A 19,972-nucleotide genomic window follows, 5' to 3' on the forward strand; every position below is an offset into this window, starting at 1 on the left:
GGGACTAAAGGTCTAATCTTTAGTCCCGGTTTGTGGCACGAACCGGGACCAATGGTTGTGGGCCAGGAGCGAGGCCCATTGGTCCCGGTTCATCCCACCAACCGGGACCAAAAGGTCTAGATGAACCGGGACTAATGCCTTAGCCGCACGAACCGGGACCAATGCTCACATTAGTCCCGGTTCTAGACTGAACCGGGACTAATGGGCTGAGCCGGCCTGGACCATAGCCCTGTTTTCTACTAGTGGACGCGGATTGGGCAGGATGCCCAAATACACGCAAGTCCACTTCAGGATTCTGTGTTTTTCTCGGTGACAACCTTATTTCTTGGTCGTCGAAGAGGCAGCCAACCATCTCGCGTTCGAGTGCAGAAGCTAAGTACAGAGGCATTGCTAACTGTGTGGCTGAGTCTTGCTGGTTGCGTCAACTTCTCCATGAACTCAAGCTTCCTACGACTCGTGCTACTATCATGTATTGTGACAATGTCAACGCATCGTATCTTGCGAGCAACCCGGCCCAACATCAGCGCACTAAGCATATTAAGATTGACTTGCACTTCATTCATGACCGGGTGGCTCTCGGTGAAGCTCGCGTCCTTCACGTACCCCCAAGCTCTCAGTATGCCGACATTTTCACCAAGGGGTTGCCGTCTCCAGTCTTCAGAGTTTTTCGCTACAACCTGAACATTCTTCCCAACGGTGTTCCGACTGAGGGAGGGTGTTAGAATCTGTGTATATCATTTTGTATATTGTAACGTTGCCTCTGTTGTATTCACTTCGGGATTGTAGGATCGCACCTCGCCATGGCCTGCGTGCCTACATTGTAGGGCGACCGGTGCTCCACCTTCCCGTCTTAAGCCCTGTACTCTGTGCCAGTTGCAATCAATCAAGGAAATATAGTTTCCAACTGCGCAGCACAGAGGAACTGCGCAATCACTGTCCACAACGGCTAGCTCGGTTTTCCCTGGCGGTGGCCTGTCAAACGTGACGACGGAAGTACACATACCTGCTGCCCTCTACAGCGATACATGCATGAAGACGGACAGCTCTTGCATTGACCCGTAAAACTCTGCATTTGCATCGATCAATCTCTGCATGCTGCACAGTGAGAGGGCAACAGCGAGACGAGGAAAGCGACAGAGAAATTAACGGGCCGACTCGGGCTCTTGTTCTTCCCACCCATCTCCACTCCATTCCACCTCCGCATGTCCCTCTTGTTCCTCTCCACCGCTAAACCTCTTCGTCCTCTCGATCTGCAATCTCCTCCCCTCTCCTCCTCCTCCTCCTCCACCTCCTCCCCCTTCTCCTGACTGGGATCTCGATCGGATGAGATGGCCGACGCCAGCGCAGGCAACAATGCGGGCAGCACGAGCAACTCCGAGGTCCAGATACAGATCCCTGCAGGTCAGATTGCCATCACTCTCCGCTTGTCGAATTTTCATCCGTTTTGGATGGTTTACTTCTGTTCAATCCGTCCGGCCGTACGTTGGGCTGTTCGTTGCCTTCGCTAAGCCCACGGTCGAATGGCGCGAATGCGGGCTTAAATTGATTTACAGTGTTGTTCTTCCAAGGGTGAAATGTGAACATGAGGGAATGAAAGGAAACAATTTTACTTGTCAAACTCATAGTGATTCTGTCATTGACGTCACTGAATTTTACAGTTCTCGTTGTAAACCACAGGGCCACCCAAAGCCGAGCCGGGGGCACCATCCAAGAACTCCGGCGCCAAGAACTGGCGGTGGTGGATGATGGTGTCGGTGAACGTCTTCTTCGTCGTCGCCGGCCAGACGTCCGCGACGCTGCTGGGGAGGTACTACTACCACCAGGGCGGCAGCAGCAAGTGGATATCAACGTTCGTGCAGACCGCTGGCTTCCCCATACTGTTCCTCGCCCTCTTGTGTTTCCCCAAGTCGTCCGGCGGCGGCGGCGCCAGCGGCGACGCCCCGGTCGCCAAGGTCGTGGTGATCTACGTCGTCCTGGGGCTCGTCATAGCCGCCGACGACATGATGTACGCCAACGGCCTCAAGTACCTCCCGGTCTCCACCTACTCGCTCATTTGCGCCAGCCAGCTGGCCTTCAACGTCGTCTTCTCCTACGTGCTCAACTCGCAGAAGCTCACCGGCCTGATCTTCAACGCCGTGATCCTGCTGACGCTGTCGGACGCGCTCCTCGGGGTGAACCACGACGAGACGGAGGACATGAGCGGCATGCCTCGGGGCAAGTACCTCATGGGCTTCCTGCTGACGCTGGGGGCGTCGGGCACCTACTCGCTCATCCTCTCCCTCATGCAGCTCACCTTCGAGAACGTGATCAAGAAGCACACCTACACGGCCGTGCTCAACATGCAGATATACACGGCGCTCGTCGCCACCATCGCCTCCATGGTCGGCCTCTTCGCCAGCGGCGAGTGGAGGATGATGACGAAGGAGATGGACACCTTCCGCTCCGGCCAGTTCTCCTACTTCATGACGCTGGTGTGGACGGCCGTGTCCTGGCAGATCACCTCCGTCGGGGTGGTGGGGCTCATCTTCGAGGTCTCCTCCCTCTTCTCCAACGTCATCAGCACCGTGTCGCTGCCCATCGTGCCCCTCTTCGCCGTGCTCATTTTCCACGACACCATGGATGGGATAAAGATCATATCCATGCTCATCGCCGCCTGGGGGTTCGTTTCCTATCTCATGCAACACTTCATCGATGACAAGAAAGCTAGGAAGGCGGCAGCTGGTGGCTAGTATAGTATATATATTGTCCTTGGTGCGCTAGGAATTAATATTTTTGCTCTCTTCCAACCTAATCTGTTAGCTGCGAGGACCTAGGAGGTGTTGCTAATGCTATATATGTTGCAGGATTTTCTTCATAGAGTACTGCCTTCTGTATTATCTATGTATGCTACTGAATAATAATAGAATCTTCCCATTGAAAACTCTCTTATTTCTATCATCTTGTCTCCACTCCATGTCAGAAGTTGGAAATTACCAATACAGACTTACTTCTACTCCTCCGTCCCATAATGTAACTTTTCGAGTAGATGATTTTTCATATAAAAAACTTTTCCATCCGAGTTCGTATGCAAAAGTTATGCCCATTTTACAAATTCCAGAGAGATTTTGTAAATAAAGTCGAAATTCATATTTGTAAATTTTCCCAACAACTAGACCACATATCACATGTGAAACTTATTTTCTTTTATTTTTTTGACATTTCCATCATTTTCTTTTATTTTTTCTAAAACTGAAAAGGCGATCCACGGGGGGGGGGGGTATAGTTTGAAAATGGGACCTTTAGTACCGGTTCGTGGCACGAACCGGGACTAAAGGGCTCATCCCCATTAGTCCCGGTTCGTGCCTCAAACCGGGACTAAAGGTCTAATCTTTAGTCCCGGTTTGTGGCACGAACCGGGACCAATGGTTGTGGGCCAGGAGCGAGGCCCATTGGTCCCGGTTCATCCCACCAACCGGGACCAAAAGGTCTAGATGAACCGGGACTAATGCCTTAGCCGCACGAACCGGGACCAATGCTCACATTAGTCCCGGTTCTAGACTGAACCGGGACTAATGGGCTGAGCCGGCCTGGACCATAGCCCTGTTTTCTACTAGTGGACGCGGATTGGGCAGGATGCCCGGATACACGCAAGTCCACTTCAGGATTCTGTGTTTTTCTCGGTGACAACCTTATTTCTTGGTCGTCGAAGAGGCAGCCAACCATCTCGTGTTCGAGTGCAGAAGCTAAGTACAGAGGCATTGCTAACTGTGTGGCTGAGTCTTGCTGGTTGCGTCAACTTCTCCATGAACTCAAGCTTCCTATGACTCGTGCTACTATCATGTATTGTGACAATGTCAACGCATCGTATCTTGCGAGCAACCCGGCCCAACATCAGCGCACTAAGCATATTAAGATTGACTTGCACTTCGTTCATGACCGGGTGGCTCTCGGCGAAGCTCGCGTCCTTCACGTACCCCCAAGCTCTCAGTATGCCGACATTTTCACCAAGGGGTTGCCGTCTCCAGTCTTCAGAGTTTTTCGCTACAACCTGAACATTCTTCCCAACAGTGTTCCGACTGAGGGAGGGTGTTAGAATCTGTGTATATCATTTTGTATATTGTAACGTTGCCTCTGTTGTATTCACTTCGGGATTGTAGGATCGCACCTCGCCATGGCCTGCGTGCCTACATTGTAGGGCGACCGGTGCTCCGCCTTTCCGTCTTAAGCCCTGTACTCTGTGCCACTTGCAATCAATCAAGGAAATATAGTTTCCAACTGCGCAGCACAGAGGAACTGCGCAGTCACTGTCCACAACGGCTAGCTCGGTTTTCCCTGGCGGTGGCCTGTCAAACGTGACGACGGAAGTACACATACCTGCTGCCCTCTGCAGCAATACATGCATGAAGACGGACAGCTCTTGCATTGACCCGTAAAACTCTGCATTTGCATCGATCAATCTCTGCATGCTGCACAGTGAGAGGGCAACAGCGAGACGAGGAAAGCGACAGAGAAATTAACGGGCGGACTCGGGCTCTTGTTCTTCCCACCCATCTCCACTCCATTCCACCTCCGCATGTCCCTCTTGTTCCTCTCCACCGCTAATCCTCTTCGTCCTCTCGATCTGCAATCGCCTCCCCTCTCCTCCTCCTCCTCCTCCTCCTCCCCCTTCTCCTGACTGGGATCTCGATCGGATGAGATGGCCGACGCCAGCGCCGGCAACAATGCGGGCAGCACGAGCAACGCCGAGGTCCAGATACAGATCCCTGCAGGTTAGATTGCCATCACTCTCCGCTTGTCGAATTTTCATCCGTTTTGGACGGTTTACTTCTGTTCAATCCGTCCGGCCATACGTTGGGCTGTTCATTACCTTCGCTAAGCCCACGGTCCAATGACGCGAACGCGGGCTTAAATTGATTTACAGTGTTGTTCTTCCAAGGGTGAAATGTGAACATGAGGGAATGAAAGGAAACAATTTTACTTGTCAAACTCATAGTGATTCTGTCATTGACGTCACTGAATTTTACAGTTCATGCTGTAAACCACAGGGCTACCCAAAGCCGAGCCGGGGGCACCATCCAAGAACTCCGGCGCCAAGAACTGGCGGTGGTGGATGATGGTGTCGGTGGACGTCTTCTTCGTCGTCGCCGGCCAGACGTCCGCGACGCTGCTGGGGTGGTACTACTACCACCAGGGCGGCAGCAGCAAGTGGATATCAACGTTCGTGCAGACCGCTGGCTTCATCCATACTGTTCCTCGCCCTCTTGTGTTTCCCCAAGTCGTCCGGCGGCGGCGGCGCCAGCGGCGACGCCCCGGTCGCCAAGGTCGCGGTGATCTACGTCGTCCTGGGGCTCGTCATAGCCGCCGACGACATGATGTACGCCAGCAGCCTCAAGTACCTCACGGTCTCCACCTACTCGCTCATCTGCGCCAGCCAGCTGGCCTTCAACATCGTCTACTCCTACGTGCTCAACTCGCAGAAGCTCACCGGCCTGATCTTCAACGCCGTGATCCTGCTGACGCTGTCGGACGCGCTCCTCGGGGTGAACCACGACGAGTCGGAGGATATGAGCGGCATGCCTCGGGGCAAGTACCTCATGGGCTTCCTGATGACGCTGGGGGCGTCGGGCACCTACTCGCTCATCCTCTCCCTCATGCAGCTCACCTTCGAGAACGTGATCAAGAAGCACACCTACACGGCCGTGCTCAACATGCAGATATACACGGCGCTCGTCGCCACCATCACCTCCATGGTCGGCCTCTTCGCCAGCGGCGAGTGGAGGATGATGACGGAGGAGATGGACACCTTCCGCTCCGGCCAGTTCTCCTACTTCATGACGCTGGTGTGGACGGCCGTGTCCTGGCAGATCACCTCCATCGGGGTGGTGGGGCTCGTCTTCGAGGTCTCCTCCCTCTTCTCCAACGTCATCAGCACCGTGTCGCTGCCCATCGTGCCCCTCTTCGCCGTGCTCATTTTCCACGACACCATGGATGGGATAAAGATCATATCCATGCTCATCGCCGCCTGGGGGTTCGTTTCCTATCTCATGCAACACTTCATCGATGATAAGAAAGCTAGGAAGGCGGCAGCTGGTGGCTAGTATAGTATATATATGGTCCTTGGTGCACTAGGAATTAATATCTTTGCTCTCTTCCAACCTAATCTGTTAGCTGCGAGGACCTAGGAGGTGTTGCTAATGCTATATATGTTGCAGGATTTTCTTCATAGAGTACTGCCTTCTGTATTATCTATGTATGCTACTGAATAATAATAGAATCTTCCCATTGAAAACTCTCTTATTTCTATCATCTTGTCTCCACTCCATGTCAGAAGTTGGAAATTACCAATACAGACTTACTTCTACTCCTCCGTCCCATAATGTAACTTTTCGAGTAGATGATTTTTCATATAAAAAACTTTTCCATCCGAGTTCGTATGCAAAAGTTATGCCCATTTTACAAATTCCAGAGAGATTTTGTAAATAAAGTCGAAATTCATATTTGTAAATTTTCCCAACAACTAGACCACATATCACATGTGAAACTTATTTTCTTTTATTTTTTTGACATTTCCATCATTTTCTTTTATTTTTTTTAAAACTGAAAAGGCGATCCACCGGGGGGGGGGTTATAGTTTGAAAATGGGACCTTTAGTACCGGTTCGTGGCACGAACCGGGACTAAAGGTCTCATCCCCATTAGTCCCGGTTCGTGCCTCAAACCGGGACTAAAGGTCTAATCTTTATTCCCGGTTTGTGGCACGAACAGGGACCAATGGTTGTGGGCCAGGAGCGAGGCCCATTGGTCCCGGTTCATCCCACCAACCGGGACCAAAAGGTCTAGATGAACCGGGACTAATGCCTTAGCCGCACGAACCGGGACCAATGCTCACATTAGTCCCGGTTCTACACTGAACCGGGACTAATGGGCTGAGCCGGCCTGGACCATAGCCCTGTTTTCTACTAGTGGACGCGGATTGGGCAGGATGCCCGGATACACGCAAGTCCACTTCAGGATTCTGTGTTTTTCTCGGTGACAACCTTATTTCTTGGTCGTCGAAGAGGCAGCCAACCATCTCGCGTTCGAGTGCAGAAGCTAAGTACAGAGGCATTGCTAACTGTGTGGCTGAGTCTTGCTGGTTGCGTCAACTTCTCCATGAACTCAAGCTTCCTACGACTCGTGCTACTATCATGTATTGTGACAATGTCAACGCATCGTATCTTGCGAGCAACCCGGCCCAACATCAGCGCACTAAGCATATTAAGATTGACTTGCACTTCGTTCGTGACCGGGTGGCTCTCGGCGAAGCTCGCGTCCTTCACGTACCCCCAAGCTCTCAGTATGCCGACATTTTCACCAAGGGGTTGCCGTCTCCAGTCTTCAGAGTTTTTCGCTACAACCTGAACATTCTTCCCAACGGTGTTCCGACTGATGGAGGGTGTTAGAATCTGTGTATATCATTTTGTATATTGTAATGTTGCCTCTATTGTATTCACTTCGGGATTGTAGGATCGCACCTCGCCATGGCCTGCGTGCCTACATTGTAGGGCGACCGGTGCTCCACCTTCCCTTCTTAAGCCCTGTACTCTGTGCCAGTTGTAATCAATCAAGGAAATATAGTTTCCAACTGCGCAGCACAGAGGAACTGCGCAGTCATTGTCCACAACGGCTAGCTCAGTTTTCCCTGGCGGTGGCCTGTCAAACGTGACGACGAAAGTACACAGACCTGCTGCCCTCTGCAGCAATACATGCATGAAGACGGACAGCTCTTGCATTGACCCGTAAAACTCTGCGTTTGCATCGATCGATCTCTGCATGCTGCACAGTGAGAGGGCAACAGCGAGACGAGGAAGGCGACAGAGAAATTAACGGGCGGACTCGGGCTCTTGTTCTTCCCACCCATCTCCACTCCATTCCACCTCCGCATGTCCCTCTTGTTCCTCTCCACCGCTAAACCTCTTCGTCCTCTCGATCTGCAATCGCCTCCCCTCTCCTCCTCCTCCTCCTCCTCCCCCTTCTCCTGACTGGGATCTCGATCGGATGAGATGGCCGACGCCAGTGCCGGCAACAATGCGGGCAGCACGAGCAACGCCGAGGTCCAGATACAGATCCATGCAGGTCAGATTGCCATCACTCTCCGCTTGTCGAGTTTTCATCCGTTTTGGACGGTTTACTTCTGTTCAATCCGTCGGGCCGTACGTTGGGCTGTTCGTTGCCTTCGCTAAGCCCACGGTCCAATGGCGCGAACACGGGCTTAAATGGATTTATAGTGTTGTTCTTCCAAGGGTGAAATGTGAACATGAGGGAATGAAAGGAAACAATTTTACTTGTCAAACTCATAGTGATTCTGTCATTGACGTCACTGAATTTTACAGTTCTCGCTGTAAACCACAGGGCCACCCAAAGCTGAGCCGGGGGCACCATCCAAGAACTCCGGCGCCAAGAACTGGCGGTGGTGGATGATGGTGACGGTGGACGTCTTCTTCGTCGTCGCCGGCCAGACGTCCGCAAGGCTGCTGGGGAGGTACTACTACCACCAGGGCGGCAGCAGCAAGTGGATATCAATGTTCGTGCAGACCGTTGGCTTCCCCATACTGTTCCTCGCCCTCTTGTGTTTCCCCAAGTCGTCCGGCAGCGGCGGCGCCAGCGGCGACGCCCCGGTCGCCAAGGTCGCGGTGATCTACGTCGTCCTGGGGCTCGTCATAGCCGCCGACGACATGATGTACGCCAGCGGCCTCAAGTACCTCCCGGTCTCCACCTAATCGCTCATCTGCGCCAGCCAGCTGGCCTTCAACGTCGTGTTCTCCTACGTGCTCAACTCGCAGAAGCTCACCGGCCTGATCTTCAACGTCGTGATCCTGCTGACGCTGTCGGACGCGCTCCTCGGGGTGAACCACGACGAGACGGAGGACATGAGCAGCATGCCTCGGGGCAAGTACCTCATCGGCTTCCTGCTGACGCTGGGGGCGTCGGGCACCTACTCGCTCATCCTCTCCCTCATGTAGCTCACCTTCGAGAACGTGATCAAGAAGCACACCTACACGGCCGTGCTCAACATGCAGATATACACGGCGCTCGTCGCCACCATCGCCTCCATGGTCGGCCTCTTCGCCAGCGGCGAGTGGAGGATGATGACGGAGGAGATGGACACCTTCCGCTCCGGCCAGTTCTCCTACTTCATGACGCTGGTGTGGACGGTCGTGTCCTGGCAGATCACCTCCGTCGGGGTGGTGGGGCTCGTCTTCGAGGTCTCCTCCCTCTTCTCCAACGTCATCAGCACCGTGTCGCTGCCCATCGTGCCCCTCTTCGCCGTGCTCATTTTCCACGACACCATGGATGGGATAAAGATCATATCCATGCTCATTGCCGCCTGGGGGTTCGTTTCCTATCTCATGCAACACTTCATCGATGACAAGAAAGCTAGGAAGGCGGCAGCTGGTGGCTAGTATAGTATATATATATGGTCCTTGGTGCGCTAGGAATTAATATTTTTGCTCTCTTCCAACCTAATCTGTTAGCTGCGAGGACCTAGGAGGTGTTTCTAATGCTATATATGTTGCAAGATTTTCTTCAAAGAGTACTGCCTTCTATATTATCTATGTATGCTACTGAATAATAATAGAATCTTCCCATTGAAAACTCTCTTATTTCTATCATCTTGTCTCCACTCCACGTCAGAAGTTGGAAATTACTAATACAGACTTACTTCTACTCCTCCGTCCCATAATGTAACTTTTCGAGTAGATGATTTTTCATATAAAAAACTTTTTCATCCGAGTCCGTATGCAAAAGTTATGCCCATTTTACAAATTCCAGAGAGATTTTGTAAATAAAGTCGAAATTCATATTTGTAAATTTTCCCAACAACTAGACCACATATCACATGTGAAACTTATTTTCTTTTATTTTTTTGACATTTCCATCATTTTCTTTTATTTTTTTTAAAACTGAAAAGGCGATCCACCGGGGGGGGTATAGTTTGAAAATGGGACCTTTAGTACCGGTTCGTGGCACGAACCGGGACTAAAGGTCTCATCCCCATTAGTCCCGGTTCGTGCCTCAAACCGGGACTAAAGGTCTAATCTTTAGTCCCGGTTTGTGGCACGGACCGGGACCAATGGTTGTGGGCCAGGAGCGAGGCCCATTGGTCCTGGTTCATCCCATCAACCGGGACCAAAAGGTCTAGATGAACCGGGACTAATGCCTTAGCCGCACGAACCGGGACCAATGCTCACATTAGTCCCGGTTCTAGACTGAACCGGGACTAATGGGCTGAGCCGGCCTGGACCATAACCCTGTTTTCTACTAGTGGACGCGGATTGGGCAGGATGCCCGGATACACGCAAGTCTACTTCAGGATTCTGTGTTTTTCTCGGTGACAACCTTATTTCTTGGTCGTCGAAGAGGCAGCAAACAATCTCGCGTTCGAGTGCAGAAGCTAAGTACAGAGGCATTGCTAACTGTGTGGCTGAGTCTTGCTGGTTGCGTCAACTTCCCCATGAACTCAAGCTTCCTACGACTCGTGCTACTATCATGTATTGTGACAATGTCAACGCATCGTATCTTGCGAGCAACCCGGCCCAACATCAGCGCACTAAGCATATTAAGATTGACTTGCACTTCGTTCATGACCGGGTGGCTCTCGGCGAAGCTCGCGTCCTTCACGTACCCCCAAGCTCTCAGTATGCCGACATTTTCACCAAGGGGTTGCCGTCTCCAGTCTTCAGAGTTTTTCGCTACAACCTGAACATTCTTCCCAACGGTGTTCCGACTGAGGGAGGGTGTTAGAATCTGTGTATATCATTTTGTATATTGTAACGTTGCCTCTGTTGAATTCACTTCGGGATTGTAGGATCGCACCTCGCCATGGCCTGCGTGCCTACATTGTAGGGCGACCGGTGCTCCACCTTCCCTTCTTAAGCCCTGTACTCTGTGCCAGTTGCAATCAATCAAGGAAATATAGTTTCCAACTGCGCAACACAGAGGAACTGCGCAGTCACTATCCACAACGGCTGGCTCGGTTTTCCCTGGCGGTGGCCTGTCAAACGTGATGACGGAAGTACACATACCTGCTGCCCTCTGCAGCAATACATGCATGAAGACGGACAGCTCTTGCATTGACCCGTAAAACTCTGCGTTTGCATCGATCGATCTCTGCATGCTGCACAGTGAGAGGGCAACAGCGAGACAAGGAAAGCGAGAGAGAAATTAACGGGCGGACTCGGGCTCTTGTTCTTCCCACCCATCTCCACTCCATTCCACCTCCGCATGTCCCTCTTGTTCCTCTCCATCGCTAAACCTCTTCGTCCTCTCGATCTGCAATCGCCTCCCCTCTCCTCCTCCTCCTCCTCCTCCTCCTCCCACTTCTCCTGACTGGGATCTCGATCGGATGAGATGGCCGACGCCAGCGCCAGCAACAATGCGGGCAGCACGAGCAACGCCGAGGTCCAGGTACAGATCCCTGCAGGTCAGATTGCCATCGCTCTCCGCTTGTCGAATTTTCATCCATTTTGGACGGTTTACTTCTGTTCAATCCGTCCGGCCGTACGTTGGGCTCTTCATTGCCTTCGCTAAGCCCACGGTCCAATGGCACGAACGCGGGCTTAAATTGATTTACAGTGTTGTTCTTCCAAGGGTGAAATGTGAACATGAGGGAATGAAAGGAAACAATTTTACTTGTCAAACTCATAGTGATTCTGTCATTGATGTCACTGAATTTTACAGTTCTCGCTGTAAACCACAGGGCCACCCAAAGCCGAGCCGGGGGCACCATCCAAGAACTCCGGCGCCAAGAACTGGCGGTGGTGGATGATGGTGTCGGTGGACGTCTTCTTCGTCGTCGCCGGCCAGACGTCCGCGACGCTGCTGGGGAGGTACTACTACCACCAGGGCGGCAGCAGCAAGTGGATATCAACGTTCGTGCAGACCGCTGGCTTCCCCATACTGTTCCTCGCCCGCTTGTGTTTCCCCAAGTCGTCCGGCGGCGGCGGCGCCAACGGCGACGCCCCGGTCGCCAAGGTCGCGGTGATCTACGTCGTCCTGGGGCTCGTCATAGCCGCCGACGACATGATGTATGCCAGCGGCCTCAAGTACCTCCCGGTCTCCACCTACTCGCTCATCTGCGCCAGCCAGCTGGCCTTCAACGTCGTCTTCTCCTACGTGCTCAACTCGCAGAAGCTCACCGGCCTGATCTTCAATGCCGTGTTCCTGCTGACGTTGTCGGACGCGCTCCTCGGGGTGAACCACGACGAGACGGAGGACATGAGCGGCATGCCTCGGGGCAAGTACCTCATGGGCTTCCTGCTGACGCTGGGGGCGTCGGGCACCTACTCGCTCATCCTCTCCCCCATGCAGTTCACCTTCGAGAACATGATCAAGAAGCACACCTACACGGCCATGCTCAACATGCAGATATACACGGCGCTCGTCGCCACCATCGCCTCCATGGTCGGCCTCTTCGCCAGCGGCGAGTGCAGGATGATGACGGAGGAGATGGACACCTTCCACTCCGGCCAGTTCTCCTACTTCATGACGCTGGTGTGGACGGCCGTGTCCTGGCAGATCACCTCCGTCGGGGTGGTGGGGCTCGTCTTCGAGGTCTCCTCCCTCTTCTCCAACGTCATCAGCACCGTGTCGCTGCCCATCGTGCCCCTCTTTGCCGTGCTCATTTTCCATGACACCATGGATGGGATAAAGATCATATCCATGCTCATCGCCGCCTGGGGGTTCGTTTCCTATCTCATGCAACACTTCATCGATGACAAGAAAGCTAGGAAGGCGGCACCTGGTGGCTAGTATAGTATATATGTGGTCCTTGGTGTGCTAGGAATTAATATTTTTGCTCTCTTCCAACCTAATCTGTTAGCTGCGAGGACCTAGGAGGTGTTGCTAATGCTATATATGTTGCAGGATTTTCTTCATAGAGTACTGCCTTCTGTATTATCTATGTATGCTACTGAATAATAATAGAATCTTCCCATTGAAAACTCTCTTATTTCTATCATCTTGTCTCCACTCCATGTCAGAAGTTGGAAATTACCAATACAGACTTACTTCTACTCCTCCGTCCCATAATGTAACTTTTCGAGTAGATGATTTTTCATATAAAAAACTTTTTCATCCGAGTTCGTATGCAAAAGTTATGCCCATTTTACAAATTACAGAGAAATTTTGTAAATAAAGTCGAAATTCATATTTGTAAATTTTCCCAACAACTAGACCACATATCACATGTGAAACTTATTTTCTTTTATTTTTTCGACATTTCCATCATTTTCTTTTATTTTTTTTAAAACTGAAAAGGCGATCCACCCAGGGGGGGGTATAGTTTGAAAATGGGACCTTTAGTACCGGTTCGTGGCACGAACCGGGACTAAAGGTCTCATCCCCATTAGTCCCGGTTCCTGCCTCAAACCGGGACTAAAGGTCTAATCTTTAGTCCCGGTTTGTGGCACGAACCGGGACCAATGGTTGTGGGCCAGGAGCGAGGCCCATTGGTCCCGGTTCATCCCACCAACCGGGACCAAAAGGTCTAGATGAACCGGGACTAATGCCTTAGCCGCACGAACCGGGACCAATGCTCACATTAGTCCCAGTTCTGGACTGAACCGGGACTAATGGGCTGAGTCGGCCTGGACCATAGCCCTGTTTTCTACTAGTGGACGCGGATTGGGCAGGATGCCCGGATACACGCAAGTCCACTTCAGGATTCTGTGTTTTTCTCGGTGACAACCTTATTTCTAGGTCGTCGAAGAGGTAGCCAACCATCTCGCGTTCGAGTGCAGAAGCTAAGTAAAGAGGCATTGCTAACTGTGTGGCTGAGTCTTGCTGGTTGCGTCAACTTCTCCATGAACTCAAGCTTCCTACGACTCGTGCTACTATCATGTATTGTGACAATGTCAACGCATCGTATCTTGCGAGCAACCCGGCCCAACATCAGCGCACTAAGCATATTAAGATTGACTTGCACTTCGTTCATGACCGGGTGGCTCTCGGCGAAGCTCGCGTCCTTCACGTACCCCCAAGCTCTCAGTATGCCGACATTTTCACCAAGGGGTTGCCGTCTCCAGTCTTTAGAGTTTTTCGCTACAACCTGAACATTCTTCCCCACGGTGTTCCGACTGAGGGAGGGTGTTAGAATCTGTGTATATCATTTTGTATATTGTAACGTTGCCTCTGTTGTATTCACTTCAGGATTGTAGGATCGCACCTCGCCATGGCCTGCGTGCCTACATTGTAGGGCGACCGGTGCTCCACCTTCCCTTCTTAAGCCCTGTACTCTGTGCCAGTTGTAATCAATCAAGGAAATATAGTTTCCAACTACGCAGCACAGAGGAACTGCGCAGTCACTGTCCACAACGGCTAGCTCGGTTTTCCCTGGCGGTGGCCTGTCAAACGTGACGACGGAAGTACACATACCTGCTGCCCTCTGCAGCAATACATGCATGAAGACGGACAGCTCTTGCATTGACCCGTAAAACTCTGCGTTTGCATCGATCGATCTCTGCATGCTGCACAGTGAGAGGGCAACAGCGAGACGAGGAAAGCGACAGAGAAATTAACGGGCGGACTCGGGCTCTTGTTCTTCCCACCCATCTCCACTCCATTCCACCTCCGCATGTCCCTCTTGTTCCTCTCCACCGCTAAACCTCTTCGTCCTCTCGATCTGCAATCGCCTCCCCTCTCCTCCTCCTCCTCCTCCTCCTCCCCCTTCTCCTGACTGGGATCTCAATAGGATGAGATGGCCGACGCCAGCGCCGGCAACAATGCGGGCAGCACGAGCAACGCCGAGGTCCAGATACAGATCCCTGCAGGTCAGATTGCCATCACTCTCCGCTTGTCGAATTTTCATCCGTTTTGGACGGTTTACTTCTGTTCAATCCGTCCGGCCGTACGTTGGGCTGTTCGTTGCCTTTGCTAAGCCCACGGTCCAATGGCACGAACGCGGGCTTAAATTGATTTACAGTGTTGTTCTTCCAAGGGTGAAATGTGAACATGAGGGAATGAAAGGAAACAATTTTACTTGTCAAACTCATAGTGATTCTGTCATTGACGTCACTGAATTTTACAGTTCTCGCTGTAAACCACAGGGCCACCCAAAGCCGAGCCGGGGGCACCATCCAAGAAATCCGGCGCCAAGAACTGGCGGTGGTGGATGATGGTGTCGGTGTACATCTTCTTCGTCGTCGCCGGCCAGACGTCCGCGACGCTGCTGGGGAGGTACTACTACCACCAGGGCGGCAGCAGTAAGTGGATATCAATGTTCGTGCAGACCGCTGGCTTCCCCATACTGTTCCTCGCCCTCTTGTGTTTCCCCAAGTCGTCCGGCGGCGGAGGCGCCAGCGGCGACGCCCCGGTCGCCAAGGTCGCGGTGATCTACGTCGTCCTGGGGCTCGTCATAGCCGCCGACGACATGATGTACGCCAGCGGCCTCAAGTACCTCCCGGTCTCCACCTACTCGCTCATCTGCGCCAGCCAGCTGGCCTTCAACGTCGTCTTCTCCTACGTGCTCAACTCGCAGAAGCTCACCGGCCTGATCTTCAACGCCGTGATCCTACGACTCGTGCTCACATTAGTCCCGGTTCTAGACTGAACCGGGACTAATGGGCTGAGCCGGCCTGGACCATAGCCCTGTTTTCTACTAGTGGACGCGGATTGGGCAGGATGCCCGGATACACGCAAGTCCACTTCAGGATTCTGTGTTTTTCTCGGTGACAACCTTATTTCTTGGTCGTCGAAGAGGCAGCCAACCATCTCGCGTTCGAGTGCAGAAGCTAAGTACAGAGGCATTGCTAACTGTGTGGCTGAGTCTTGCTGGTTGCGTCAACTTCTCCATGAACTCAAGCTTCCTACGACTCGTGCTACTATCATGTATTATGACAATGTCAACGCATCGTATCTTGCGAGCAACCCGGCCCAACATCAGCGCACTAAGCATATTAAGATTGACTTGCACTTCGTTCATGACCGGGTGGCTCTCGGCGAAGCTCGCGTCCTTCACGTACCCCCAAGCTCTCAGTATGCCGACATTTTCACCAAGGGGTTGCCGTCTCCAGTCTTCAGAGTTTTTCGCTACAACCTGAACATTCTTCCCAGTCGTGTTTCGACTGAGGGAGGGTGTTAGAATCTGTGTATATCATTTTGTATATTGTCGCGTTGCCTTTGTTTTCAATTCGGGATTGTAGGATCGCACCTCGCCATGGCCTACGTGCCTACATTGTAGGGCGACCGGTGCTCCACCTTCCCTTCTTAAGCCCTGTACTCTGTGCCAGTTGCAATCAATCAAGGAAATATAGTTTCCAACTACGCAGCACAGAGGAACTGCGCAGTCACTGTCCACAACGGCTAGCTCGGTTTTCCCTGGCGGTGGCCTGTCAAACGTGACGACGGAAGTACACATACCTGCTGCCCTCTGCAGCAATACATGCATGAAGACGGACAGCTCTTGCATTGACCCGTAAAACTCTGCGTTTGCATTGATCGATCTCTGCATGCTGCACAGTGAGAGGGCAACAGCGAGACGAGGAAAGCGACAGAGAAATTAACGGGCGGACTCGGGCTCTTGTTCTTCCCACCCATCTCCACTCCATTCCACCTCCGCATGTCCCTCTTGTTCCTCTCCACCGCTAAACCTCTTCGTCCGCTCGATCTACAATCACCTCCCCTCTCCTCCTCCTCCTCCTCCTCCTCCTCCTCCCCCTTCTCCTGACTGGGATCTCGATCGGATGAGATGGCCGACGCCAGCGCCGGCAACAATGCGGGCAGCACGAGCAACGCCGAGGTCCAGATACAGATCCCTGCAGGTCAGATTGCCATCACTCTCCGCTTGTCGAATTTTCATCCGTTTTGGACGGTTTACTTCTGTTCAATCCGTCTGGCCGTACGTTGGGCTGTTCGTTGCCTTCGCTAAGCCCATGGCCCAATGGCGCGAACGCGGGCTTAAATTGATTTACAGTGTTGTTCTTCCAAGGGTGAAATGTGAACATGAGGGAATGAAAGGAAAGAATTTTACTTGTCAAACTCATAGTGATTCTGTCATTGACGTCACTGAATTTTACAGTTCTCGCTGTAAACCACAGGGCCACCCAAAGCCGAGCCGGGGGCACCATCCAAGAACTCCGGCGCCAAGAACTGGCGGTGGTGGATGATGGTGTCGGTGGACGTCTTCTTCGTCGTCGCCGGCCAAACGTCCGCGACGCTGCTGGGGAGGTACTACTACCACCAGGGCGGCAGCAGCAATTGGATATCAATGTTCGTGCAGACCGCTGGCTTCCCCATACTGTTCCTCGCCCTCTTGTGTTTCCCCAAGTCGTCCGGCGGCGGCGGCGCCAGCGGCGACGCCCCGGTCGCCAAGGTCGCGGTGATCTACGTTGTCCTGGGGCTCGTCATAGCCGCCGACGACATGATGTACGCCAGCGGCCTCAAGTACCTCCCGGTCTCCACCTACTCGCTCATCTGCGCCAGCCAGCTGGCCTTTAACGTCATCTTCTCCTACGTGCTCAACTCGCAGAAGCTCACCGGCCTGATCTTCAACGCCGTGATCCTGCTGACGCTGTCGGACGCGCTCCTCGGGGTGAACCACGACGAGACGGAGGACATGAGCGGCATGCCTCGGGGCAAGTACCTCATGGGCTTCCTGCTGACGCTGGGGGCGTCGGGCACCTACTCGCTCATCCTCTCCCTCATGCAGCTCACCTTCGAGAACGTGATCAAGAAGCACACCTACATGGCCGTGCTCAACATGCAGATATACATGGCGCTCGTCGCCACCATCGCGTCCATGGTCGGCCTCTTCGCCAGCGGCGAGTGGAGGATGATGACGGAGGAGATGGACACCTTCCGCTCTGGCCAGTTCTCCTACTTCATGACGCTGGTGTGGACAGCCGTGTCCTGGCAGATCACCTCTGTCGGGGTGGTGGGGCTCGTTTTCGAGGTCTCCTCCCTCTTCTCCAACGTCATCTGCATCGTGTCGCTGCCCATCGTGCCCCCCTTCGCCGTGCTCATTTTCCACGACACCATGGATGGGATAAAGATCATATCCATGCTCATCGCCGCCTGGGGGTTCGTTTCCTATCTCATGCAACACTTCATCGATGACAAGAAAGCTAGGAAGGCGGCAGCTGGTGGCTAGTATAGTATATATATGGTCCTTGGTGCGCTAGGAATTAATATTTTTGCTCTCTTCCAACCTAATCTGTTAGCTGCAAGGACCTAGGAGGTGTTGCTAATGCTATATATGTTGCAGGATTTTCTTCATAGAGTACTGCCTTCTATATTATCTATGTATGCTACTGAATAATAATAGAATCTTCCCATTGAAAACTCTCTTATTTCTATCATCTTGTCTCCACTCCATGTCAGAAGTTGGAAATTACCAATACAGACTTACTTCTACTCCTCCGTCCCATAATGTAACTTTTCGACTAGATGATTTTTCATATAAAAAACTTTTTCATCCAAGTTCGTATGCAAAAGTTATGCCCATTTTACAAATTCCAGAGAGATTTTGTAAATAAAGTCGAAATTCATATTTGTAAATTTTCCCAACAACTAGACCACATATCACATGTGAAACTTATTTTCTTTTATTTTTTTGACATTTCCATCATTTTCTTTTATTTTTTTTAAACTAAAAAGGCGATCCACAGGGGGGTATAGTTTGAAAATGGGACCTTTAGTACCGGTTCGTGGCACATACTGGGACTAAAGGTCTCATCCCCATTAGTCCCGGTTCCTGCCTCAAACCGGGACTAAAGGTCTAATCTTTAGTCCCGGTTTGTGGCACGAACCGGGACCAATGGTTGTGGGCCAGGAGCGAGGCCCATTGGTCCCGGTTCATCCCACCAACCGGGACCAAAAGGTCTAGATGAACCGGGACTAATGCCTTAGCCGCACGAACCGGGACCAATGCTCACATTAGTCCCGGTTCTAGACTGAACTGGGACTAATGGGCTGAGCCGGCCTGGACCATAGCCCTGTTTTCTACTAGTGGACGCGGATTGGGCAGGATGCCCGGATACACGCAAGTCCACTTCAGGATTCTGTGTTTTTCTCGGTGACAACCTTATTTCTTGGTCGTCGAAGAGGCAGCCAACCATCTCGCGTTCGAGTGCAGAAGCTAAGTACAGAGGCATTGCTAACTGTGTGGCTGAGTCTTGCTGGTTGCGTCAACTTCTCCATGAACTCAAGCTTCCTACGACTCGTGCTACTATCATGTATTATGACAATGTCAACGCATCGTATCTTGCGAGCATCCCGGCCCAACATCAGCGCACTAAGCATATTAAGATTGACTTGCACTTCGTTCATGACCGGGTGGCTCTCGGCGAAGCTCGCGTCCTTCACGTACCCCCAAGCTCTCAGTATGCCGACATTTTCACCAAGGGGTTGCCATCTCCAGTCTTCAGAGTTTTTCGCTACAACCTGAACATTCTTCCCAACGGAGTTCCGACTGAGGGAGGGTGTTAGAATCTGTGTATATCATTTTGTATATTGTAACGTTGCCTCTGTTGTATTCACTTCGGGATTGTAGGATCGCACCTCGCCATGGCCCGCGTGCCTACATTGTAGGGCGACCGGTGCTCCACCTTCCCTTCTTAAGCCCTGTACTCTGTGCCAGTTGCAATCAATCAAGGAAATATAGTTTCCAACTGCGCAGCACAGAGGAACTGCGCAGTCACTGTCCACAATGGCTAGCTCGGTTTTCCCTGGCGGTGGCCTGTCAAACGTGACGACGGAAGTACACATACCTGCTGCCCTCTGCAGCAATACATGCATGAAGACGGACAGCTCTTGCATTGACCCGTAAAACTCTGCGTTTGCATCGATCGATCTCTGCATGCTGCACGGTGAGAGGGCAACAGCGAGACGAGGAAAGCGACAGAGAAATTAACGGGCGGACTCGGGCTCTTGTTCTTCCCACCCATCTCCACTCCATTCCACCTCCGCATGTCCCTCTTGTTCCTCTCCACCGCTAAACCTCTTCGTCCTCTCGATCT

General features: G+C 52.3%; 3 protein-coding genes and 2 pseudogenes across 3 annotated transcripts; all 5 read left to right on the forward strand.

The window, feature by feature from the left end:
• The first annotated feature begins 1,328 nt into the window (after nt 1-1,328).
• On the forward strand, nt 1,329-2,729 carry LOC119298065 (probable purine permease 11). Its single transcript, XM_037575601.1, has 2 exons — nt 1,329-1,401; nt 1,678-2,729. Exons 1-2 carry the CDS (start codon nt 1,329-1,331, stop codon nt 2,727-2,729), a joined length of 1,125 nt encoding a protein of 374 aa, XP_037431498.1.
• A 1,946-nt stretch (nt 2,730-4,675) lies between these two features.
• On the forward strand, nt 4,676-6,077 carry LOC119298066 (annotated as a pseudogene).
• Nucleotides 6,078-8,020: 1,943 nt separating this feature from the next.
• On the forward strand, nt 8,021-9,421 carry LOC119298067 (annotated as a pseudogene).
• Nucleotides 9,422-11,369: 1,948 nt separating this feature from the next.
• Nucleotides 11,370-12,770, forward strand: LOC119298068 (probable purine permease 11). Its single transcript, XM_037575602.1, has 2 exons — nt 11,370-11,442; nt 11,719-12,770. Exons 1-2 carry the CDS (start codon nt 11,370-11,372, stop codon nt 12,768-12,770), a joined length of 1,125 nt encoding a protein of 374 aa, XP_037431499.1.
• Nucleotides 12,771-16,704: 3,934 nt separating this feature from the next.
• On the forward strand, nt 16,705-18,105 carry LOC119298069 (probable purine permease 11). The gene is made up of 2 exons (XM_037575603.1): nt 16,705-16,777; nt 17,054-18,105. Exons 1-2 carry the CDS (start codon nt 16,705-16,707, stop codon nt 18,103-18,105), a joined length of 1,125 nt encoding a protein of 374 aa, XP_037431500.1.
• The last annotated feature ends 1,867 nt before the right edge of the window (nt 18,106-19,972 follow it).

The sequence above is a fragment of the Triticum dicoccoides genome, chromosome 5A (assembly GCF_002162155.2).
Source record: "Triticum dicoccoides isolate Atlit2015 ecotype Zavitan chromosome 5A, WEW_v2.0, whole genome shotgun sequence".
Taxonomy (NCBI): domain Eukaryota; kingdom Viridiplantae; phylum Streptophyta; class Magnoliopsida; order Poales; family Poaceae; genus Triticum; species Triticum dicoccoides.

Bases quoted from the DNA above. Each gene is read 5' to 3' on its own strand.
- LOC119298065 (XM_037575601.1), top strand. From the start codon at position 1,329: ATGGCCGACGCCAGCGCAGGCAACAATGCGGGCAGCACGAGCAACTCC. The intron at 1,402-1,677 runs GTCAGATTGCCA...TGTAAACCACAG, and splicing joins CCAGATACAGATCCCTGCAG to GGCCACCCAAAGCCGAGCCG.
- LOC119298069 (XM_037575603.1), top strand. From the start codon at position 16,705: ATGGCCGACGCCAGCGCCGGCAACAATGCGGGCAGCACGAGCAACGCC. The intron at 16,778-17,053 runs GTCAGATTGCCA...TGTAAACCACAG, and splicing joins CCAGATACAGATCCCTGCAG to GGCCACCCAAAGCCGAGCCG.
- LOC119298068 (XM_037575602.1), top strand. From the start codon at position 11,370: ATGGCCGACGCCAGCGCCAGCAACAATGCGGGCAGCACGAGCAACGCC. The intron at 11,443-11,718 runs GTCAGATTGCCA...TGTAAACCACAG, and splicing joins CCAGGTACAGATCCCTGCAG to GGCCACCCAAAGCCGAGCCG.